Source organism: Accipiter gentilis, chromosome 4 (assembly GCF_929443795.1).
Source record: "Accipiter gentilis chromosome 4, bAccGen1.1, whole genome shotgun sequence".
NCBI classification, from domain to species: domain Eukaryota; kingdom Metazoa; phylum Chordata; class Aves; order Accipitriformes; family Accipitridae; genus Astur; species Astur gentilis.
This window is the reverse complement of record NC_064883.1, coordinates 44706904-44732409: the sequence shown is the minus strand read 5'-3', so window position 1 is coordinate 44732409 and position 25506 is coordinate 44706904. Positions and strand designations below refer to the sequence as shown.

Genomic DNA, 25506 nt, shown 5'->3' with positions numbered 1-25506 from the left:
AGAATACAGAAAGTGGATCTTGTGGGACAGGATTTGTAGAATGGCTATTTAAGGCTGTAAAGCACAGTGTATAGTGTATTGACCCCTTCCTCTGACATGATGAAAGCAAGAAACTCTGCATCATGGGGGTTTTGCAAGTCTAATAGATCTTTATTTTTGGCACTTTGCGTTCATTGCTGGCTCAGTTGAATCAATAACTAATCATAAGCCTTTTACAAAAGCATTTAAAAAAATATACTATTTCCAATTTTTGTCATGCCTTCCCATGAGTATCCTGGGAACACAGTTTAAACAAACCAGGAATAATGTCTGTGATTAATCAGCATCTGTGAAATGTTTGTGGTCATCTCTGACTGTTGGGTCAGAACTGTTGGGTGGAACTTGTGGCTTTGACCTAAGCCAAAACCTTTCAAACTACATCCTCTTGGCTGAGCCTGGCCCACAAAGCAGCCACTGGGTCAACTATGAGTGAAAGAGCCCTGTGCTTGCTTTACATTTATCACAGTAGGGTTTAGACAGAGGAACCACAAGCGCTGAGATTCCTGTTTTCACAACTGCTCACACACACACACGATGGGTATTCCCTTCTTGTTTTCCTTAGGGACAAGCTGTTGTCTGACCTGTTCCGTGCTCTGCTTGAATAAATGTAGTCTATGTGCTTGTGAGTCATCTGGAAGGACTCGCTGTTGATGGTCTAGGGTCTTGAAAAGATAGCAGAGAAATCAGAAATGTGTTTAAAGCTTTACATCATTTACAGTGTTTGAAGTCATGAGTATATGTCTATAAAAATGAACAGATTTACACTAGTTTTAATCAGAAAGTACCAGGTTTTGGTCAGCCAACATCTTTATGCGTGTTGGAATTTCCAATATCCAGAGCCAATATACAACAGGTGTAATGTGGATGCCCTTGACCTTATGGGAAACAAACATATTTGGGGAACTTTCTGATCCTCTCCTTGTCTGGATATCCAGAATATAGGTCTGTTTACAGATTAAAAAGGGTTGTTATTATCATATAAACACTTAATGCAAATTTGTTCTGCAGCATCAGACCCCAGGTGCCTTGTGTTGAGTTGTGCAGGCTCGGCCTTCAAGCCAATGACTCGTGTATTCATTATTTTTCACTTTGTAGCCATCAAACCCCGGCTGAAGCAGCAGCTGAAGAATGAAGAAGTGGAAGTGGGAGGAACGGCCAGGCTGCGCTGTGAGATTTCCATTAGCAAAGCAGAAGTGGAGTGGAGGAAAGATGGAGTCGTCCTTCACTCAAGTTCCAAGTACGAAATGTGGCAGGACGGCACCCTCCGCGAGCTGCGTGTTCACCGCCTGGAGCCTAGCGATGCTGGAGAGTATTCCTGCAAGGCTGGGGATGAGACGAGCTCTGCAAAACTGACTGTGAAAGGCAAGACACGTTTATTGGGGCAAGGGGATTTTCACTTTAGGATGCTAAGATTTTGCAATGTAATTATTACTATTGTGATAAACACAGAGCATAGGAAGGGTATCATAAAAAAATCTTAGGGTCAATGAATGCACTGAAACAAAGATTCACTTGGTGGACAGGAGAGGATAAGGCAGCTGTAATTTTTGACTCATGCCTTGAAATATTTGCTTGACATCATATGCATATGAGCGAACAGATGGTTCACCCCCAGCTTCCAGTCACATGGCAGCTGCATCTGGCCTTAATGTCATTACAGACAGAGCTTGCTTTCAGGTTGGACCACTAGCATGGAACAATCACCGCTAGCATCTCTACAGGCTACTCAATATTATAGATACACTCCACATTATGCCCAGCTGCACCATTTTTCATGCAGATGGTGACCTCAGCTGTCTGCATACGTACTGTGTTTGCTCAGATGAAGATTGTGCTGCTTCTCCCTTGGTATTCCCCTACAGATTTGGGGTACATACAGCTTTTGCCGTCTGTATGATCTTTGCACAGATCTGCAGGTGTCCCGCTGTCCTAGAAGCAGGACTCGAGCAAAGTGAAGCACAACTGCCCTGTGCTCATGCTAATCCAGTAAGTCCTGCTGAGAGCACAGAGCCAACCAGATTCCCAACCTGTCTGGAGTGCCCGCACAGAGTATATGCAATTCTGTTTGCAAAAGCCAGTAGAGGGGATGAGGTTTTCATGTTGTTCTGTGAAGATATCTAAGTGCAAATGTAATAAGTTCCAAAATCCTGAATTTGGTATCGCATTCACACCTTATTCACCCAATTACATTATCAAAGGTGTAATAAAAAAAAAAATCAATACTCAATGTATCTCTGAGAAAGGGCAAGGAGTAAAACCACTGACTGAAAGATATTGGCCATGTTACCTAGTACGCTGAAAGTAGGGAACCAGCAGTGTTTGAAACGTGATTTGAGAAGCTGTGATATCTCCATCCTTGGAGGTACTTCAAGCTCAGCTGGACAAGGCGCTGAGCAACCTGCTGTAAGCTGGCCCTGCTTTGAGCAGTGGTGGGACCAGATGACCTCCAGAAGTCCCCTGCAATCTATGTTATTCGATGATTCTGTGGTTTCATCCGTGTTTTCCCTTTCACGGCTTGACTATTGACGGATTGTTTGCAGAGCCTGACGTGACCATCGTGAGTGGCCTAAAGGACATGGTGGTGTTTGAAGGGGATGATGTCACATTTCGGTGCCAGGTTTCTCATGAAAACGCAAGGGACGTTGAATGGAAGCTACAGGATGTTGCTCTGCAAAATAATGAAATGAATGAGATCTCAGTGGAAAAGGGAAAGATTCACACACTGACATTAAGGAAGGTGACTGAGCAGGACATTGGCACCATCGCTTTCCGAGTGGGGCCTCACACATCGACGGCAGAGCTCACGGTAAAAGGTGAGGGCTCTCTGTCATGTGGGAAAGCAACAAGATTGGTGAGAAAAGGTGGCATTTTGCTTATGCTAACAGTAAATTCAAGGCCGTCATTCACCCCTTGTTAGGTCCATGTTAGTAGGGTACTTGTGTACCTTGTGTTAGTAGGGTACTTCAGACCGCACATGTGGTCTCATAGACTGTCGTCACCATGGATGGATGGTGGATATGTCACCAGGGTCCTGAAGCTAGCTGGTTTCTGGAGAAATTACTAGGTTGGCTGCAGTAGGTAGATTGATAGACCTGTAATTTTCATTGCTTCCACTCTCCCTTTTCCTCTTTTTTTTTTTTTTCTTCTTTAGTCTTTCTTTCTCTAAACACTGTTTTGAAGAAATTCTCAGTCAAACATCCTTCTCCTTCCCTCTTTGAAGATTGTTTTAACCCCCCAATATATAGCACAGAAGTTAAAGTTTAGTACTTAACTGTTCAGCTGTAGCTTTAACCCTGCAGGGAAAAAAGATAAAGGTGACTGTAAACGCCTTTGCTGTTTTTGTAATTTCAGTGCCACCTCCAGTCTTTAAGGAGAAATTACAGAGCACAGAACTGCAAGAGGAAGAGACAGCCATCCTCCGCTGCGAGGTCTCCCAGCCTAACGCTGCGGTGGAGTGGAAGAAGGGCACTCAGGTCATTTCCCCAAGCTCCAAGTATGAAATCAGGCAGGAGGGAACAGTTCACACTTTAAAGATTTATCATTTAAAACCAGAAGATTCTGGCAAATACACCTGTGATAATGGAAATGAACAAACAACAGCCACTATAACTGTTAAAGGTAGGTTCTTTCATTTTCTTTTTAAGATGAGAAACTTGTTCCACTTCGTTAGCTTAAGACTAGCAAGAGGGTGCTATCTGCTTGACTTCCTTGTCCTCAGATGCACTTTGCTGGCATAAAGCAGCTGAGTCCTTTTGCTTTCAGAAGTTGTTAAGTCCTGTGGTGTCCTGAGCAATGAACATGGAGGGACCCAAGTGCAGTAACTGCTTCCACAATCGTAGATACAAAAGCCTCTTTCTGGTCACTCAGAAAACCAAAGCTGGAACTAAAATTAGAATGAGCCCATTTTTGATGCTTAACCATCCTTTGAGCTGTAGTTCCACCTGAGAAAATGGTGCTCAAGAGTCAAAGTGCTCAAACTTACTTCAGCACTCAACTCCAGCTTGATGAGCAAGGCACCTAAATAGTTCTAGTGCCTAGCTCCTTAAAAATAGGTGTAAAATGCGAGATCCTCTGATGGTGGCTGTCCGTTTGTGTCTCTACGTGTGGTCCCAGCCACTCCAGCAGTCTTTGAAAAACAAAAAAAAACTCCGAAACTAGGAAGGTGAGGAAGGCTCTAAGGTCACCCTTCATGCCAAGCTCTGCAAACACGATGCATTAGTGAAGTGGAAAAAAGGGTCAGTCTTGCTCCAAGCCAGCAACAAGTATGAGATGAAGCAGATGGGCTCTGCTGTGGAGTTACTCATCCACGATCTACAGCTGAAGGATGCTGGAGGCTACATCTGCGATTCTGGCGATGAGCGAACTATGGCATCCTTGGTAGTGAAAGGAGACAAAAAGCTATCACTTCACCTTTTAGGGAGCTAAAGGTTAGTTTAGGTGTTCTATATGTAAGATTCGGGGACACTGTGGCAGGGTCTGGTCCTTTTTTATGATGAGGATTTCTGAATCAACAGTGACACAGTCTGACAGAGTAGGTCTTCACAAAGACTATTTCTCTCTCCTTTTTATTCCTTTGTTGGCTCCTAAGAGCCCTTGGGCTGCAGGACTTAGCTTCACAGTGGGATGTCTTCGCTGCAAATGCAACTGTACAAAAGACTTGACCCCAGCCATTCCCCAGCTGTCCCACAAAATACACCATCCATTCCTACATCAGCCACAAGAACCTTCAGATCTACCTCCTCTTAAACAGACCTGCCATCCTGTGAATTCACTCTGATTTCTGGAACTCCATCTCCTTCCCTTATAAATACCAATTCAGCCATGAGTGTGGAGCAACCAAGGTTCTTCTAGGGAACTGGACTAGAGGAACTAGGCTTATATGTGTGGCGCATTTTAAATCAACCCATCAAAACTCCATCTTGACCCATCAGTGATACACATCAGTGCAGAGACTCCCAGCGTTCATTTCTCTTCTGGGTCCAGTTTTCAAAGGAGGGGCATTATATAATGATGTTTCTCCATGCATCCTCCCAAATTACCCAAGAACTTAGATATTAGGTGTAGGCTTTTGCGTTGTGGCTTTGGTACCCATTTGTAGATACATGAACTTAGATGCTCAAGAGTCCATACGCGTGACCACTCCCGTGTAAGAAGAAACACATTCCCAGAGGTGCTTGGGGTGTGCAGTGCCCAGTGACTCTTGGGGAGTGCAGAGTGCTTAGTGCTCCTGGAAATCCAGCACCTTCTGTCATTCCTTGTTTGGGTTTTAAAATAATTTTGGAACTGAGTATGAATCAAATTTGGAATGGCACCAGAGTTTCATTAAACACAAGACTTAGTGACACAGTCAGCAATGAAATATAATTTTTTTCCTCTGATTTATCTTGGTTTAGCTTTGCCAGTAACCTTCACAAAACCACTGCAGAACCAGCAAGCCGAAGAAGGTGGCACAGTCACTTTGAGCTGTGAAATCTCAAAATCAAATGCCGCTGTGCAGTGGAAGAAGGCCGGGAAAGTGCTGCAACCAAGTGACAAATACAAGATGCATCAAGCTGGATCCGTGGCTGAGCTGACGATTCGGAACCTGAGTGAAGCTGATGCTGGGGAGTACACGTGCAACGCAGGGGACCAGCAAACCACTGCAGCTGTGCTCGTGAAAGGTGGGACTTTGTGTGGGGAAGAGCTGAACAGAGCTTGGTACCGTGGCAGGGGCACACGGTTAAGTAATTTGACAGCTAGACATTGTCCTGTGCCCAAACTGAATCATGGGGATCTCAAAGACGAGAGTGGTTTCAGAGGGATAAGAACTGGGTTGGTTATCTCTAGGGAATCAGAAATGGGTCTTTGGTCAATGAGTCTGTGGTTTAATGTTAATGTCACCCACTAAAATCCGTTGACAATGTTTTCACAATACATAGATTGCATTAGAAATATATAGTATATATTCATTATACACACAATAGAGTATAACATGACTGTCATAGACTGTTTATAGACTGTCATATAGACATGCATGATATATATGCACACATTATGCATTTGTAAGAATGCAACGTTACTACATGTGTAGTACACGTGTGTACTACATTTCCATGCATTTAATGGTTAGTGCTTTGTGGTTGTTCTTTCAAATAATATGGTACTGTCAAGAAAGAGCATAAAGAAATGTTTTACCCAGGAGGCATCACTTGAAAGTAGATATCAAATTCTGTTGACCTTTCCATAAAGAACCAGCAGCAGTCATAGTGGAGACGCTGAAGGACGTCACTTTGTATGAAGGAGAAGACGCAGTGTTTGAATGCAGGCTGTCCCGAGAAACCACTCAGGATGCACAGTGGTTCCTGGGGGATGTTCCCCTGCAATCCAATGAAATGAATGAGATCAGAGTCCAAGGGACACGTCACACTTTGATCCTGAGGAAGGTGACACTAGAAGACTGTGGCCCTATCAGTTTCAAAGTCGGGCAGCATACCTCAGCAGCACAGCTAACGGTCCAAGGTGAGCAGCCTCCTAGGAAGAGGGATTTAGAAGGTACTGGTAAGCATGTCAACATTGCTTTAGCTTCTGGAGAGGTGTATTTGGGAGGAGGGGTCCTTGGACATTTTGGGGGATTCTACTAACCTAATTTAGGCATTTACAAGTTAGATATGTACATCTGAGCTAGCTGTTTCAGTTCTTTTTATAGTCCATGGAGTGAAGCGAGCGTCCTTTGAAGACCATCCAACTTACCCTGAAACAAGCAGCTAAGATATGTCAGAATCAATGCTGAAGAATGTCAAGAACGTGCTCTGAACTAATCTCCTACTTATGCTGGTTTTCGATCATATTTACTCCAAAAGAGGTCCAAAAATTCTGAAAAACCTTTCCATTAAGTTATATAGAATGATTTTAAAAGACAAGCCATGTCAATACCTTATCTTGTTTGTTCCTCTTTGATCTGGTTCAAAATGTAACTCTAGGCACCCAGTTCTGAGCTGGGGACAATGCTGGATTAGGCAGTTGCAGCAGTGTCGGTGTCTTCTCCCCACAGTTGCTCCAGTCAGCTTTGTAAAGGCACTCCACAGCTTGGAGCTACAGGAGGGTGGCACGGCTCACTTGTCCTGTGAGGTGTCCAAGCCCGATGTCCTGGTGGAATGGAAGAAAGGCACGTCCGTGATCCGCTCCAGCCAGAAGTACAGCATCAAGCAGGAGGGGAACGTGCACACGTTGGTCATTCACGACGTGAACCGTCCGGACTCGGGGGAGTATAGCTGCCACGCAGCTGATGGGAAGACCACTGCCAGACTAGAGGTTAAAGGTATGACCTTCGTCTTCTCTCAGCAGTGGTGAGAGGTGTGCGTGTCAATTTTTGGAGCTCTCTAGTGCAAGACAGACATTGAGATGGTGGAGCAAGTGCTGTAAAGGCCACCAAGTTTGTCAAGGGGCTGGAGCAATGGAGCTTAAGGAGAGGCAAAGGCAGCTGGGTTTGTTCAGCCTGAGGAAGAGAAGGTTGAGGGGGGAGCTCGTTGCTGTCTGCAGCTTCCTAACGGGGGTCTACAGAGGAGAGACAGACTTACCTTGGGGTGCTCAGTAAAGAGATGAGACAACAGTTGCAAGCTGCAGCGACAGAAATTCATATTAGGGAAAAAACCCAACCTTTCACAAAGAAGGGATGTTCAGACACTGGAACTGGGACCCAGAGTGGCAGAGGAATCTCCATCCATGGAGGACCTCTGGAGCTCCCTTCAGCCTTAATTATTCTGTAATTGAACCCTGGCTGCACGTTCTCAAGTTGTTCTTAAAATGGTGCAGCCTCAGGTCTGCAGGTATGTATTCTTTGAGTGCTTTTATCCTGTTCTGTGGTTTTATTTGGGGGATGAAAAACTCTGGGCTTCAGAAATTATTATTTAAGTTAGTTGGGAATTTTTTGTGAAAAGAAGTCTAGGATATAGGGAGAAAAATACATCTCCTGTAGAACTGAAATTTTTCCTGCTGGTTAACTCTTCTCCCTTCTCCTCCTCTGTCTGGCTTAGACCCAGGCATCCCCACTCCGGCAGGTCTCCTTAGCTAAATGCAACCAGAATTATGCATGAACTTCACGAACGGCATTATCAGTACCTTAAAAATAAAACATTCCTCCGTTTTCTATATTTGCACCACCACCCCCCCTCCTTTCAAGCCCTGCCCGTGCTTTTCAAGCAGTGGCTGAAAAACGAGGAGGTGGAGGAAGGGGGCACAGCCATGCTGCACTGCGAGCTGACGAAACCCAACGCGCCCGTGGAGTGGAGGAAAGGAGATACGGTCCTGCAGCCGAGTGACAAGTACGAGATCCGGCAAGAGGGGACACACGTTGAGCTCTTCATCTATGACGCTGAGGCTCAGGATGCCGGAGATTATACGTGCGACTCGGGGGATCAGCAGACCACCGCGTCGTTGCAAGTCAAAGGTAGGAGAAGCCTCGCTTGAAGGCAGAGAAGTTACGGCTCTGGCTGTTCTCCATAGGGGCGATAAGGAAGTTTTATCGCCGAATTATCATCAACGCCGTATCTGTGAATTACTACTGCAGGAAAGGGTTTGAGCCGCAATCTGTTCTTCAAAGAAGGATCTAGTGCCTTTTAAACCCAGTTCTAGTCCTGCAGCTGCAATTTTGATCTCACTGTGAGAGCTGGGAGCAAAAGTGCAGCTGCTGCTGATGGGAGGTATGTAGAAGAGCATTTAGAAAACTTGCCTGCTACCTGACAATAAGAGATTGGAGTATTACACCATTCCTAGAACAGGCCCATTTTAAATGGAGCCTGAGCAGCCCCAGATTTGTGGCTCTTTTTCTAGTGGCTATGATTTTGGATTTTATAGGTTTATTCATTTCATACTTTTATATACTGATTTTATAGTTTTATTAATTTTAAAGAAACAAGATCATGCTTTTAGATCCCAAGTTTGGCCCCCCAAACCAGCTCCTGCTCAGAGTGTGTGGTTTCAGTGATTAAATGTCCAAATGCTGTGATTGGTCCTGTTGTGCCTCTAACTGCTTACACTGAAATTTGAGCGTATGCCCACGTGAAGCCCCTTAGAGGTCCTGCGACCTATGGCAATCCTTTATGGAGCAGCAGTGGACACCTTCATTGTATCAGCACCTGATTCCCATGAGTGTCTGGCTATGGCACAACTCAAAGTCCTGCTTTGGGCTTGGCATCGCTAGCAGGCAAGCTGTGGTTCAGAAAGAGGGGAACTACCAAGCCGAAGAAGTTGCAAGCAGGTTTCTCACCTCTGAACACTGTCACTGATACAGTTGCTTCCCCACTGCAGTATTACCCGTGCTGTTTAATGAGGAGCTGAAAAATGTAGAGTCTGAAGAAGGGGGAACTGCTGTCTTGCACTGTGAGATCTCCAAGCCGGACGCCCCCGTTGAGTGGAGAAAAGGAGGGGTGGTCATTCAGCCCAGCGACAAGTACGAGATGAAGCTGAAAGGCAGCATTGCTGAGCTGATCATCCACGGCGTAGAGCCTGATGACTGTGGGGATTATACCTGTAGCACTGGATACGAGATCACTACAGGTTCTGTGTATGTGCAAGGTAAGGTGAAATGTGGTAGAAACAATCTGATTTTGCTGCCTGAAATATCTTATTCCAAAATCTTTGGCAGTAACTGGCCAAACTTGTCTCAGATCCACTCATTTCTTTCCTGATTTCAGTGCAGACGTAAATACATTCAGGCTGAGGTTGGACCAATGTTTATAAGTTAAGGTAGCTCAAAGCATTGACTGTACTCTGTACCATAGCAGATGGTGGTACTGCTGAAAAACTATTTGCTTGGAGAAGTGGTTGTAAAAAAATCCTGAAATTCTTGTTATGACTGATTACAGCTTCTATCGTTGTTGATATTCTTATTCCTCTTTTAAAGCACTTAAGTAAACATTTAAATCTTAAGCTACCTCTCTGCCTCCTACCTCATACGATGTCAGTGCAGATGGTTGCAACACACAGGAGAGCCAGTCATGACCTGGTCATGGAGTAGAGTTTCCTCCCAATGAAACAGTGTTTGCAGACACACACACTGCACTTGCAAGCAGGTGAAGGACGGAAGGTGGCTTCTAAATCCCTTAAAGAAATTTTTAGCTCTTTTTTTCCTTGGAACAGCATTACAAGTTGAACTCTCCTGGACGACTTGCACTGTTGCTTGGGCTGGTTCTGCAAGAAGCGACATGTATTTGTTTATGCTTTTGTTTTCCTTTGGCACCTTCTCTTGCTTTGTTATACAGAAGAAGAAGCAGTCATAGTTTCTGGTTTAAAGAACACAGACGTCTTTGTGGGTGAGTCAGCCACGTTCACCTGTGAGCTCTCGCACCCGGGCGTGAAGAACGTGCAGTGGTGGCTCGATGGATCCCCCCTTCACAACAACTTTGTGACTGAAATCTCTCAGCAGGACGGGATGATCCACACTTTAACCCTAAATGATGTGGCGTGCCATGACTCAGGCACTGTCACCTTCAGAGCTGGGTCCCTTATATCTTCAGCTAAATTATTAGTCAAAGGTATTTCATTGTTAGAAAGAAACACACGGCCACCTCTGGACTTGCTCAGTGTGCTAGCGCTTCTGCCTTCCAGGCTACCCTTACTAAATGTTTTCACAGGTCTTCTGTGTCCTGCAGCCCTCCACTTCTGCAAGTCACCCGTACTCGTGCCAGAAGTCTTATAGATACAACCACATCGATTTTTTTCAGTGGTTCGGGTGAGGAAGGATTGCAGCCTCAGGGCTGCTGCTTTCACCTGACATCTAAGTAGAGCTCGACACAGACCACTGTGGTATCACCTGATTTTTTTAGACACATCCCCCCCCCCCCCCCCCAACGGCTTTTATAATACCACAAAATATTATGCAGCTGGAAATTCACAAAAATACCACTGTGCTGCTCCATAGCTAGGCTACTGACGCTGAGCTCAGTATGTTCCCAAGACCAGACTTTGGGCTGTTATATTGATGGCTCCAGAGCTCTTAATGGAAAATAAAGGGTATATGACGTTGGGGTAACACAGTGACAAAATGACCCTCATTGTTTGATTGCCAGAATAGTAATGGTCATCATTGTACCAGCAAATTTTTCTGGTCTGTTGGGTAAATATTTTTCTCATTTGGTAAGGGTAGCCACAAGCTGCAAATAACACTGAGCTCCAGACTTGATAAAGCAAGCTCCTTCACATCCAGCCCTCCTGTAGCCATTGGGAAAAGTTGTTATTTTTCAGACAAAAGTAACACTTATTCCTTGCTTGGAAAAGGGATTTGTATATATGGAGATATAAAGGGTTAAGTGTTCTTTATTAAAATCTACCCCCATGCTATAACTGTCTACCATAACGGGAATGATCCACAATATGGAATTGTAGTCAGTGGTTGACGTCTCCTTCTCTGTATCATGTGTCCCTTGTACATTCAGAAAATTTAACTCTCTGCAAAGATAAAATGCCAATCACTTCTTCCTAATATCAGAATGATGCAGCAACAACAGAGTGTGCAACCCCACCCCCCCAGACCACATGTCCATTTGTATCAATTTTGAGTTTCATATTTTCAGAGACAGAACCTGGTTCTGAGCTCTCTAGGCAAATAACTCCAGTGGGCCTAAAATGTAAATTAAAAATAAATACATTGTTAGGTATTCTACTCAGTCAAATAAAGGGCTCCTGAGAAGTTTTCATTTCACAGAATCACAGCATTGCTGATGTTAGAAGGGACCTCTGGAGATCATCTAGTCCAACCCCACAGCTCATGCTAGTACGCATATGTATGCACGTATTTTGTGCTACTATTAAGACAAGATTTCTGAATGTGAACCTGAACCACAGTAGTATATGACTATAATTGGATTAGGATGATAAAGGTATTTAAAAAATACCCCAGTTACACTGTTCTCCGTAACACTCGATTGAATAGGAGAGTAAAACACTAGTGAAATTTTAACTGTGCTTGTATGAACAGCCAATTTCATGCACTTTATTTTGTCCAGAAATTGAAAAATAGACCTGTCTTCAAACTAGGTGTATTTCAGTCTGTCTAGCTATCCGTGGCTTGTTCTTCATCAAGGCACAAGTTGTTTCTCTCTGTTCCGTGTGCCCCATTCTCCTGGTGTAAGACATGCTTGTAACTGGATATATTCTGCAATAAGTGAGATCTCACGACAGCTTTTCTTGTTGGGCCTTCACAATATCATTGCCCTACAACTACATTCATTCAGTGGCCCAGTATGATGGCATCGTCACGTACGGGCAGCGGGGAGATGGAAAATGTTGAAGGAGCTGCTGCTGCCTTCTGTCCCCCTTGGTCAGGGTGAGAATTACAGGCCCCAGGGTACACGTTGGCTCCTAAATCCCAAGGAGCTTTCTGCCCTTCTGCATGGGTGAATAGGGCCACCAAGGTCTTAGGATAGCAGTGGCAAGGAGGAACGGGGCAGTGGAACCAGGACACCTTCCTTCTCCAAGACCACAGGTGACGTTTGCTGTGAGGAGCACATGTTTGCATCTTATGGAAAGGGACGGCAGCGTACTCCCCATCTGCACAGATACCTTCTTGCTTCTTCAGGCCTGGTGTAACCCAAACATCTCCATGATCTGCCATTGATGCCTTCTCTCCATAAACACATGCAGACACACGGAGTGGTCGAGGGAGCCTTAGGCAGCAGGATCAAGCCTTGCAACAAGTTTCCAAAAGACATTTGCAAAACTATCTTTGCTTCCCAAGGTCTGCCAGTAGCATCCCAAATCCTCAACCTGATGCACCGGTTTCAAGAGGAGCATTCCAGACAGAGGTCCAGTGTAGTTTATTCTAGCTGGCTTGTGATCAGAACAATTATTTGAAAGATAAGGACGTATATCAGCTTGCTTTGCTATCTTTCTATGTCCCATTGTAGCCATATAAATTTGGGGCGGGAGTTGACAGTTCTGCTGAGAAAGATGTTGCAGAGAGACTTCCATTTTCAGACCTCATTGAGATTTTTCTTTTCAGCATAGATATTGCAGTTGTACGAAGTGGGTCCAATTTGCTGTCTCAGGAGGCACTCCTTGGCTGCTTTGGAAGCTCACAATATTTTGAGGTTAGATATATCTACTGTGCTCTACAGCTGCCTCCTGAGAAGCAGAACTAGTATTTTAAAAGAAAGACTGGATGCAAAGCAGCCTCATGGATCTCGCCTTCTTCGGAGGAACTGTGTATCCAGCTGCTCCCAGCATCTTATGGTCTCTCAATCTGAAATTGCAATGGTTCATACTGCATCTTTAGATCATCTGCTGTAAAGGAAATCATGTTATTTTTCCCTGAACTCTGTCTCTGCTGCAGAGGAACACACAGTTAAGCAAAACAAGAAGTACCTGTTTCCTGTGAAGGGCCCTTTTTTGTTATAGTTGTCCTGGGGCTTTGCTCCTTGCGCTGCCAATGACTCCTCCCACATAGCCATGGCCACCACAGGGCAGGCATGAGTATTTGCATTCGAGTATTGCATTTCTTTCCAATGAATGGTTGCAGTTTGCTCATACAAGGAACCTCCAGTAGAGTTTGTGGCGTTTTCCTATTGCTCATGTAAGGTTGAGTGTTAGAGGGAACCACTCACGGCAGCCCACCCGCTGCACTCCTCCATCTCAGACCTGCGCTCCTGCCACATTCTGGGACGCAGAAGGGTTTCACATCCAGTGCTTCCTAGCCTAGAGGGTCTCAGCAATGCTGGGAGGAAAACTAAGCCTGGAGGGAATCCCAGCAGATGTTCTGCACAGAAGTTTGTAGTCAGGACTGTTAAAGCACAAGCCTTAATTGCTGGTGGCCCATTTTCCAGTGTGATAGTTATATTCTAATGTACCAGTTTTGCTTCAATCCTGCTTGATGCTGACACCAGCACGGACTAAACTGCTAATCCCTGGTGTGCCCAGTCAGCTTCTTTGCTTGCACTGTCACTCTGCTTGCTCCCCGCAGGCTCTGTGCTTGTCAAAAATCTCTAAGTTGCAATTTCCATGAGGATCCACTAATGCATGTCCTTCCTGACGTGTTGGTTAACAGATCCAACCATTGAAGTGGTCAGTCCCATGCAGGATTTAACTGTTGATGAAGATGGCACAGCAGAGTTCATATGCCAATATTCTAGGCCAGTACACGCCATATGGAAGAAAAATGATCAGGAAATACATGCAGATGGGCAGCGAGTGATTATCGATCAGGACTGGAATGTAAGCATACTAACAATTAAACCTACGGTACCAGAAGACACTGGCATCTATTCTTGTGAAGCTGAAGGCACTAAAGTGATGGCTGCACTTGATGTTCAAGGTGAGGTCTGCCAGCCAAAGAGGAAGACTATCATGGGTTCAAATAAAAGAGGTGGAAAAATCATGGCAGCACCTCCATAAGTGACACATCATATACCCACTCTTTGGTGTTCACTCCAGTACTGATAACGATGATAATAGTTGGGAGTTAATGGGAATTGAATACGAAACCGCAGCATTTCACTGGAGCTTAGTTCTAATTACTGCTCCCTTATTACACCACTTACGCATCATACCTCTTCTACAATGAACGGGAACATCGATGCAAAGGGATATGTCCTGCTGAATTATTGTAAAATCACAGATGTAGTGTTGGTCCAAAGGAATAATAAGAGTACTTTTTGCTGTTACAGTGTTTTTTACACACAGTGTGCCTTAAAACCAGTAGCTAATGGATAGTGCGGAATTCCATTTTATTTTCAGCTAAACTAAGGTAGCCTGGTATTTTACTTATTTCAAATACTGAGCACTCGGGAATTACCTTCTTACTTGGCATCAGCATTTGTGAGGGCCCTGAGAAACAGTAAATAAAAATATTAGCAATAGGCATAGAATTTTATATTGACGTTTCCTTTTTTTTTTTTTCTACTGTGTACAGAATCACTGGTTTTGGTCACCAGGTGAATTAGTGTGATCAGCAAGAGCAATGGTTCTGATTTGCTCTCTGAATATTTGTCTTTTGTTAGGCAATTATGCATTCTTCCTTAACTGGAGTTGTGAGTACAGAAGAGCAGAGTATTATTTATTATAATATTTTCTACATTGATAAGCACCTTCTATTTTAGGGATTTGAAAAAGTGATAATGAATATAATCTAAAAGCATCCCAGAGGAGGCAGGATTTGCAATTGGCTGCTTTTCACAGTTAGGGAAACCAGCACTCCAGAATTGCACAAATAAACAGCTCAGATTGTTTTAACAAAATTATACATTTTCCAAGGATTTACAAAGGCCTCATTGTTCTCCATAAGCATGACTATTATAAAATACAGAAATTTTTTAGTAAATCATGCTTTCTTTTTTGTTGTTGTTATTATTAAATAAGTTGTTCAGCTTTTGTGTGTGCGTGTGTGTGCGCGCACTTAGAACAGTTCCAGATAATGGTTATAGAGATCTAAACAGGAATATTTCAGGGCATTGGTTTATATTATAGATCATGCTGAGCATTTTATGGTATTTGTGTAAACTGTATTTACTCAACCATGTGTTCCCACTGTTCTGCATGTAATTTGTCCATGTAGCTGGTCTAACACAAACTATATTCACATGCACCGGCCCACATTTAATTTGCATCAGGCTGATTGCTTATGTATAAATGCCCACTGATGCATGACTCTGTGGGCAAATAGAGTGTGTAGATACGTGCATGTTTCTGACCACATAATTCACCACACACGTATGAGAAAATAAACCTAATGCATTATCACAGAGCTTTTGTAATAATTCAGAAATTTACTATTCAAAATACTGTTACTACAGATTTTAACTTTGTGTGTGTTTCCTAGCGGCAGACTTTTTAACTCAGATGACAGTCACTGTAGCTTTGCCAGCTATAATACTCTCTCATATTTGCTTTGCACGAAAGGTAGTAAGATTTTTATCACGAGCTGTCAGTGGATTCACATCTCCCCAGTTATGGTGATAATTGCACTGCCTGGGAGATCTGTGGGAAATGTTTCCTGCTATGAGACAGAAGAAATTTGATTATAATTTATCTTCCTGAGCTATCCCTTCCTATGGACTATTGGCCTGATTCATATAAACACCAACATTTTTTCATTTATTTGTAAAAATGGAAGTCAGGTTTCTGGAGGAAATCTAGATGAAATGCTAGAGGTCCTAGAGGTTTATCATTCTTTTTAATCTCACTACTTAAAGTGTTTTTAAATATAGTATTGTGATAGAGCGTGGCTGAAATCAACAACTAAACCTACCAGCAGTTTATCCCATCCACATCCTTTCCATCAGCTTTTCAGCAGTGGGAATCATCCAGTGCTCCGAGGCTTGTTAATATTCAGATATGCATGGCCAAACAATTAATACTGTTCGTTGTCCTTCTTTGCTAGCCAAGAACAGCATTGTCCAGGGCTTGGAGAACGTGGAAGCCGTGGAAGGAGGGGAAGCCCTGTTTGAATGCTATCTTTCCAAACCTGAGTGCTACAACTACAACTGGCTGATTGACGACGAGCCTGCCAAAACTACAGAAAACACTGAGATGGTTTACTTTGAAAATGGGCGCAGGCATCTTCTGCTGCTGAAGAACCTAACTCCCCAGGACAGCTGCAGGGTGACTTTTACGTGCAGCGATGCGATGACCTCAGCCTTTCTGACGGTGAAAGGTAAGAACTGAAGCACTTGTGCATGGGGAGTGTTGGAAAGGGCAAATCAACCAGGAAAATATGATGAGTAGGTGAGAGGAAAAGTTGCATTTGGTGGTTTTGTTTTACCTAAATCTTCTTCCCACACAACTGTTTTACAATTTCTTTTTTTTATTGTTCTGTATGCCATGACATGGATATAAGCAGCAACAGTTGGCAACGAGTTAGCAGCAAATTACTGTCTTACAGTTGTCATTATTCTGATGAATAGGGTTGTGTTTACAAGTGCTTCGAGGCTCTAGAGAAGAGAATTATATCAGCAGCAATACGTCATGCAGGACAGTGTCAAATGCTTTGCAAAAGTTCAGGTAAAGCAACTGATGTCATCTGCCTGGACTCGTACAAAGCATTTGACAGAGTCTTTCGTGACATCCTTATCTCTAAATTGGAGAGACATGCATTTGATGGATGGGCCACTCGCTGTATAAGGAATTGGCCGGATGGTTGTACTCAAAGAGTTACAGGCAAAGGCTCGATGTCCGAATGGAGAGCAGTGCCAGTGGCGTTCCTCAGGGGTCGGTATCAGGATCGGTGCTGTTTGATATCTTTGTCGGTGACATGGACAGTGCGATTGAGCGCACCCTCAGCAAGTTTGCTGATGACACCGAGCTGAGTGGTGCAGTTGAAATACCTGAGGGATAGGATGCCATCCAGAGGGACCTGGACAGGCTTGAGAGGTGGGCTGTGCAAAGTTCAACAAGGCCAAGTGCAAGGTGCTGCACATGGGGCAGGACACTCCCAAGCACAAATACAGCTTGGGCAATGAGTAGATTGACAGCAGCCCTGCGGAGAAGGACTTGGGGGTGTTGGTTGATGAGAAACTCAGCATGACCCAGCAATGTGTGTTTGCAGCCCAGACAGCCAACCGTAACCTGGGCTGCATCAAAAGAAGTGTGACCAGCAGGTCAAGGGAAGAGATTCTCTCCCTCTACTCCACTCTCACGAGGCCCCACCTGCAGTACTGTGTTCAGCCGTGGAGCCCCCAACATAAGAAGGACATGGACTGTGGAGCAAGTCCAGAGGATGATCAGAGGGCTGGAGCACCTCTCCTATGAAGACAGGCTGAGAGAGTTGGGGTTGTTCAGCCTGGAGACGAGAAGGCTCCGGGGAGACCTTAGAGCTGCCTTCCAGTACCTAAAGGGGGACTACAGGAAAGCTGGAGAGGGACTCTGCACAAGGACATGTAGTGATAGGACAAGGGATAATGTCTTTAAACTGAAAGAGGGCAGATTTAGATTAGATGTAAGGAGGAAGTTCTTCCCTGTGAGGGTGGTGAGGCACTGGAACAGGTTTCCCAGAGAAGCTGTGGCTGCCCCATCCCTGGCAGCGTTCAAGGCCAGGCTGGATGGGGCTTTGAGCAACCTGGTCTAGTGGAAGGTGTCCCTGCCGATGGCAGGGGGGTTGGAACTAGATGATCTTCAAAGTCCCTTCCAACCCAAACCGTTCTATGGTTCTATGAACGTTATCTCTGTATCCTTGTATTTTATGCTATTACTGGAGACCCCTGTGTGGATCAGAGCCCCTTACAGAGTACAAGAACAGCCATCCTCAGTCATAGCATGGTACCTCCATTGTGGTTTTCTGTTACTTGGGAAAGACAGACATTGCTAGGTTGGGTTTTGCTCCAGAAAGTTTTGGAAAGTTTCAGATCCCCAAAGATACCTTCTGTTCTAGTGACATACATAACCTCCTTTTTAATGAACTGCTTGGTATCCAAGGCCTGACTATCCAGAGCTTCAACATAAATATTCACAAAATCTCTCTTGCCTGTATTTGTTTCTGTAGCTGAGGGGTTTGGTTACCTATTTTTACCTATAGGGTGGCGCCTACAGATCTTGCAGCCCCTCACAGATGTTGAAGTCTCTCCAGGAGAGAAAGCTACGTTTAGCTGCGTTCTAAGTGAAGCTGTGCCAATTAATGAAGTTGCCTGGTATAGTAATGACATAGAGATCCAGTCGGATGAGGACTGGGAAATACAAGCAGATGGAAACAAATACAAACTTATTCTGAAAAAAGCGCAACCGCATCATTCTGGAGAGGTGACCTTTGCTTCCAGGGAAGCAATTGCATCAGCCAAGTTATCTGTGATAGGTAAGTATCTGTCATTCTAGCCCAGTGGCACTTGAAATCTCAGAATTTGGTACTGAGTTACAACATTGACTTTTCTAATCTTTGTGCTGCTTCTTTTCTCTCTGCCTTGCATGTCCCAAGCTAGTCTTCTTAGTCTGAGGAGATGCTACTGGACAGCTTGTTCTTTTACCAGAAATAGCCCACGTCATCAGAAGAAAATTCTATCAGGCTATGGTAGAGATATTCACCAGCTTTCTTTAGCTGCAGTCTTTTGTAAAACATAACACAGAGTTCAACGGAAATCAGTTTACTCAGAGTTCAACATCACCCTCAGCAAATGTGGATATGGGAGGGAGCTGAACTAGAATGCATATGGAAAAATTATGCAGGGCAGCAGAGAACCCTTTGAAATCTGCTGATCTACTCAAGTGCAGGGCAACCAGTTTTCCAGATTAATGAGTTGCATATTAAAATCTTCATGTGGATGAGATCCATGAAACACACACCTTTGTACTTCAGAGATAGGAGAGTTAATAGCTCTTGGAGTACTTCACAAGTAGAAAAGACGATAGTTCCCTAATTCCCTCGTGGGGCAGGTTAGACCAATGATTCATCAATGTCCATTCCAGCACCCAAGGTCCGGCTTCTTCCCACCCTGGGATAGGTGGGTCATCCAGCAATGGTCATGGCAGCACAACCCCAGTGATGGTTATGAGATAATTGCAATGTGTTTTAACTGTACACTATAATTGAGATGTTCAAAAGCCATTGATTGACCATCCATTCTTTAAATTATTACAGGTAGTCTCTAATGATTTCTGAGAGTTGAGAGATTTCTGATATATTCCACTCATTTCCACAAAAAAAAACTGGCTGTTGATGGATGTAAAACAACATTTTATTTTGGCATCTGCATTTTAGGAACTGCAAAATACTATCCTCATTGACTCCTCCCATTGACAGGTTTTCTGTATGAAATTTGGCTGAAAATAGAGAAAAGAAACTTTTATGTTATGTTTGTGGTGTCCGGAATTAAAGAACTGGCTGTTGACCTTATTTGCCTTTAATTTGTTGGATCGGTACATCGTGTCGGGTCATTTACTTGGTAAATGCCTTGAACTTGAAGACTAAAAGAATCATCTCTGTCTTCTAAGCCAAAGCGTAAATTAAGCGAGGAACATTTTCCTATGTACTGAGTATGATCGTCAGCAGCCAATCTGGATTGAATTACTAGAGTTACACTGTAGTCCAATGATAACTTGATTTCCATAAAGGCCAGACCTGAAATAAATACAATCAAGGCCCAAATGTACTTGAAGTTTTCAGCTAAGTTCCCTGATAATCTGGACAGCATAGGGTCATCTTTATTTTGAGCTGGGTGGGACAAAGCAGCATGAAAACAAAATCACAACAGTATGTGAAATTAGGTGTCTGAGATGACGGTTGGAAAAATGAATGTTTTTCATTAGCAGTGTAGATCAAGGCAGACAAAGGAAAACTCAGTGGTGCCCATAGATGTCTCACGGTCATGGGCATGTACCCACACAACTTTACAGTAAGACAAATACTGAATCTGTTGTGCTTCCTTCTTATTGCTTGTAGAAGACTCTTGGTTGTTTTAGTATAAAGGATTATTGCTCATGTCATACATCATGGGACCTCTGTTGTGCCTTCAGCCCACCCCGATCCACCCGAAGAACCAGAAGTTTTAAGTAAGAACAGTCACTCTGTAACTCTGTCTTGGTACAAGCCGTTGAGCGACGGTGGTTGTGACATCCTAGGCTACAACGTGGAGAGGAAAATCCCAGGTGTTGGCTGGCAGTCCTGCAGCAAGGCCATTATTCAAAACACGGAGTTTGTGGTGGACGATCTCACCCCCGGTGAACCCTACAGATTCCGTGTCTCGGCTATAAACAAAGTTGGGGCGAGTGAGCCGGTGCACTTCCCTCAGACGGTGCGGCTAGGTGAGAATGGAGAGATGCTCCCATGGACGACTGCAAGCTGCTGTAGACCTTGTGTTTCGCATGGCATGCCTGCTTCACCCGTTCCAGGCATCTCCTGGAAGAGTTCACTCTGCAACGTCTTTCAGTGCTTTGCTGCCAAGGCAATAGAGGAGAAAGAGCTTGGAAAAATTGTTCTGGGCTGCCACAAACAAAACCTGCTGCGTTGTTAGTACTCAACACTTTTTTCTCCAAACTGCATCAAGCTGTCTTCAGCCTGCACTGCATCCATGTGTTGTTTGGTCACCATGAGTTTCTCTTCTGATGGAATTAGGATGGAATGAGTCAAAAGGCGCATGTTGGAATGCATTTGGGGTAACCAAGACCCTGCAGTGGGTGGGCAGTGTTGTCTTCTTCACCCATCTTCCTCTCTCATATAATTTGCATATCTTTTTCAATAACCTCCACAAAGAAAAGCTGGAGGACACAGTACCTTTGCTGTGAAGTCTGTTGGTGAAACTTTGGAAGCTACAGTGGGATGGAAAGCCACTCCCTCAATCTTTTCTTGCAACTCTTTCTGTGATATCTGAGTGCCCAACAAATTCCTCGAAGTGAGAATAATAATAATAATAAATCCTCTTTTTGCAGCATAACAACTGCCAGTGTGTCAGCTGGATGCTGATAACTCTGCATATGTCGATTTTGTGTACAACAAACCCAAGGCGTTTTGGGCAGCGGTCCCCTCACCCTGATGAAATGTGCAGAGGGGCAGATCATGGTCAGGACTGTGCTGCTTTTGGGAACTCAGTTGTGTGCTTTACAACCCAGTCAACCTCTCCACGTTTAACGTGTTTGTCTTGACTTCATTTTGAGTATCGCTGTCATACAAACAGCATGCCATTGTCAGGCCTCATTCCAAAGTAAAGAAGATACAGAGAATAGTTATTTTAAAAATTCTTTATGCTTTCTGAGAATTTTTAAACTCTTCCTAAACTAGCATAAATATATAATACATTTTTTACTTTCAAGACTGGGGTGAATGCCACTTTTAATAAACTCTTTTCTTTTTTATTCTTTTGATTGTTTCTTTCTTGTCTTACTTCAGAACTTCTTCCTTCTAAACATTAAGATCTGCTAGAATCTGTAGGACTCTTTGAATGCTGGTGATGGGTAAATGAAGATCAGCAAATAAATACAGGAATGTGAAAAATGCAACCACTTTTGCATGTATATATTTAAATGGAGCTGGTTTAACCTCTGGGAGAGCTTGTACAGTTACTATGGTGTTATCTTTGGAAGCATAAAGTTTGGATGCTTCCCGTGACTTCTTTTTTTCTTTGGTTGTCTACAACAGCCAAAGAATCTATAAATGAAGGATGGGATGCTTGGATAATTTACAGAGTGATGTGGAGTACCTTAAAGCCAGATTACGATATGTTCTTTGTGTTAATTCACTTTTTTGTAATTACAGAGCCTCCAGTTACAGTCACCCATCCTTTGGTGGGAGGATCAGTCTCAGAAGGGGAGGTGGCTCGCTTGGAGTGCCAATTGTCAAGTGAAACTGAAAAGAGAGCGACATGGTTCAAAGGAAAAGAACAAATACAAGCTGGAGGGAGATATGAGATCCTCTCTGATGGAAAAAAGCAGATACTCATTATCCATGCATTTAAACCTGAAGATCAGGACACATACACCTGCATGGTTTCTCCAGAAGTCAAATCTGTTGCCAGCTTGTGTCTTGAAGGTACAGAGAGTGCATTCCTATTTTGTTAAATCAGTTTTGCTTATGGACATCCAGGGGCAGTTCCACAGCGTGGATTGGAATTAATTTTCTTTTACAAGCTGTGTCTAAAAGCCACAAAGAATTGTTATCTTCCTGTTTGGTATTGCCCAGTATGTTTCTGAATCCCTAACAGCTTTGAGCTGCTCTGATAAGATTTTCCTGAGTCCAATATTTAAGGTGGGATACAGTTGCCTTATGTGGGTTTCTGGTGCCTTCTGAGATGTCTTAGGGTATCTTCCCTGGCCTTCAGCTACCATTTCAGAAAGTGAAGACTCTTTCATATGTTCTGCATAGTATCTGCCAGTCCCCTGTCCTAGACATCCCAAATGGCTTTGGATCATAGGGTTTAGGAAACTGAATTGTGCCCTACAGGTGGGATTCAGTGGCCCACACACAGGCATGTAGTGCCATTGAGGCACTTCAGGATATCACCCCTGGCCTCCATCTCCTTCTCCAAAGGGACCCAGAGCACTCCTAGGTCCTGTGTTGTATCGAAGAGCCACATGTAGATGTCCCAGACAGCCTGGAGCATCTCAAAGGGCACTGGGCGCAGAGGCAGATCAATGTGTCCCAGAGGGTGAGTCACAACCTTCAGACTTAGACAAATCTGAACAGGTAGGTACCTCCATGTGAGCTGTGAGTCTCAGCTCCTGTTATAGCCAGTGGAGGTCTGTTCAAGACAGGCAGTGAAGCCCTGTCTAGCTGTAAAATAGGATGAGCATGATGGATGAGCATAGGATGACCAGGTTCCACTGACAGTCTTAACTAGATATTCATCAACTGCAACGTTTAAAAAGGGCAGACACGTATTTATTGGGTTCAAGTGTGTGAAGGATAAAAAAATTGTTGTTTGGCCATGTTTTAAGTGCTTGCATAGCATCACAGGATAGTTGAGGTTGGAAAGGACTTCTGAAGACAGTGTAGTCCACCTCTCGCATAAAGCAGAGTCACCTAGAACAAGTTGCCCAGGACCACATCCAGTTATATTAAATTCACAATTTGTTCTCAAGAGAATGCTTAGTTAAATGCCACTGATACTCTTCCGCCCAGACTTTAGAGTAATATTTCCATGTGCTTTCTCAAAGCTTACTCACAGACATTGTCTTTTAACATCAATTTAATTCTTCTCAGTTCCCACAGTGACAATGCTAAAAGAGATTGCCCAGGAAGCACCCTCTGCAAGCCAACCAGAAGAGCTTGTGGATGGCCACGTCCAGCCCAGCTTGCCCCCTGAGGCTGCTCAGGAGGGAGATCTTCACCTCCTTTGGGAAGCCCTGGCCAAGAAACGCCGGATGAGCCGGGAGCCCACCTTGGATTCCATCAGTGAGGTGCCTGAAGAGGATGAGAAGCTTCAGAGGTTGAGGAAGGAGGAAGCGGAGATGTCTCACTACTACTCGGAGGAGTACTCCACATGTGATGAGCTGGCTAGGACAGGAGAAGCAGATTTCTCTTTCACAAGCTCAGATGATGAATCCAGAGCTGGGACTCCTTCGCTAGTAAACTACCTCAAGAAAGCCGGGAAGGCAAGCGCCAGTGTGACTAGCAAGGTTCAATCCATTCCCACAGGCAAATTATGGAAACAGTGGGAGAAATCCAGCGTGGAGACTGTTGGGGCTGCCCCAGCTGCTAAACCAGCTGAACCAGAGGTACCAGACTTAGATGATCCTTCCATGAACAAGGCCGCTGTGAAGATCCAAGCTGCTTTCAAAGGCTACAAGGTCAGGAAAGAGATCAAGCAACAAGAGTGCCCAGTGTTTACTGAGACCTTCAAAGATTTCTCTGGTGAGCCTGGAAGCACTCTCCACCTTGAGTGCGTGGCCCACAGCAAAACTGACATGAAAGTCCGTTGGCTGAAAGACGGGGAAGAGCTTTCAGACGGTCGCTACTATCACATAGACAATTACAGTGATGGGACCTGCTCTTTGATTATCACTGGCCTGGAGAGGAAAGATGCAGGTAAATACACCTGTGAGGCATCCAATAAATTTGGCAAGGTTTCGCACAGTGCTAAGGTGGTTATTGGTGCTCAGGAACCTCAAGTTCTTCAGAAGGAGAAGCAGGTTAAACAGAGCACTGACAGTGAGACAGAGAGCTCGTCCGGCAGCGAGCTGGATGATGCTTTCCGTAAAGCAGGAAGGAGACTTCACAGACTCTTCAAGGCCAAGATCTCAACAGAGATATCTGATGTGGAGGAAGAGCTTTTTGTCAGTGCAGATGAAGGGGACATAGAGGTGGTCGACCATCAGACGTATCGTGAGGATGACCAGTACATCTACATCAAGTTTGAAATCTTGTCCGAGGCAAAAACTGCTGCTACTCGATTCAGAGAGATGTTTGGTGCTCTGGGAATTCCCGTGGAGATTGACATTTTGGATCAAGGCCCTAAAAAAATTGAATTGCGTATTGGGAAAGCAACACAACCCACCCATGGGAAGTTTGCACCACCAGTAGTGAGACCTCCACCACCTTTGCTGACTACTGATACAGGTAGGTGAAGCCAACCTGTTTATTCTTTGGAAAAGGCAGCTGGAGCAGGTCATCATGTTATCTTTTCACTCATGAATAACTTCCAAAAAGTCTTTTGTTTTTCATTTGGTGCGGATAATGTTCTGGAAAACTTACACTTCTGGAAGAAACAATGAATTTTGTATTCTTTTGCATTTTGAGGGAGAGGAGGGAGGTTAGTGTTGAAGGAGGGGGTTGCAAAGTATTGACTTATCTACAAAGCTGCTTTTCACAATAGAAATGTCCCCTACTACAATAACATGGCCGTAAATGCTATGATTATTATAACACGTAAATAAATTAATCTGTTTTCAGAACAGTCCTGAGGGAGACAAGACATTTCAGCAAGGAGAGGAACAGAGGCGATGTCTGGTTTGCAGCTGTGGTATTGCGATGCTTATGGTGTTATGGAATATCTTCATAGTGTTTGTCAGGGAGTTTCTTCTTGACTGTTGTCATAGAGAAAAGAGATCATTCTGCAATTAAAAAACCTAGAAACCAGAAGTCTT

At 44.1% G+C, this 25506-nt stretch overlaps 1 protein-coding gene across 1 annotated transcript in view; it reads left to right on the top strand.

Moving 5' to 3' along the window:
- The window catches only part of OBSCN (obscurin, cytoskeletal calmodulin and titin-interacting RhoGEF), a 183872-nt gene that overhangs the window by 91101 nt on the left and 67265 nt on the right, over window positions 1-25506 (top strand). Inside the window, exons 56-70 of the mRNA XM_049798970.1 lie at window positions 1135-1401; window positions 2580-2852; window positions 3391-3657; window positions 5433-5699; window positions 6268-6537; window positions 7070-7336; window positions 8198-8464; window positions 9325-9591; window positions 10278-10550; window positions 14057-14323; window positions 16388-16660; window positions 18518-18790; window positions 20446-20733; window positions 22181-22453; window positions 23624-24979. Of these exons, the coding sequence (XP_049654927.1) occupies window positions 1135-1401; window positions 2580-2852; window positions 3391-3657; window positions 5433-5699; window positions 6268-6537; window positions 7070-7336; window positions 8198-8464; window positions 9325-9591; window positions 10278-10550; window positions 14057-14323; window positions 16388-16660; window positions 18518-18790; window positions 20446-20733; window positions 22181-22453; window positions 23624-24979 (5148 nt within the window). The remainder of the gene's footprint in view (window positions 1-1134; window positions 1402-2579; window positions 2853-3390; window positions 3658-5432; window positions 5700-6267; window positions 6538-7069; window positions 7337-8197; window positions 8465-9324; window positions 9592-10277; window positions 10551-14056; window positions 14324-16387; window positions 16661-18517; window positions 18791-20445; window positions 20734-22180; window positions 22454-23623; window positions 24980-25506) is intronic.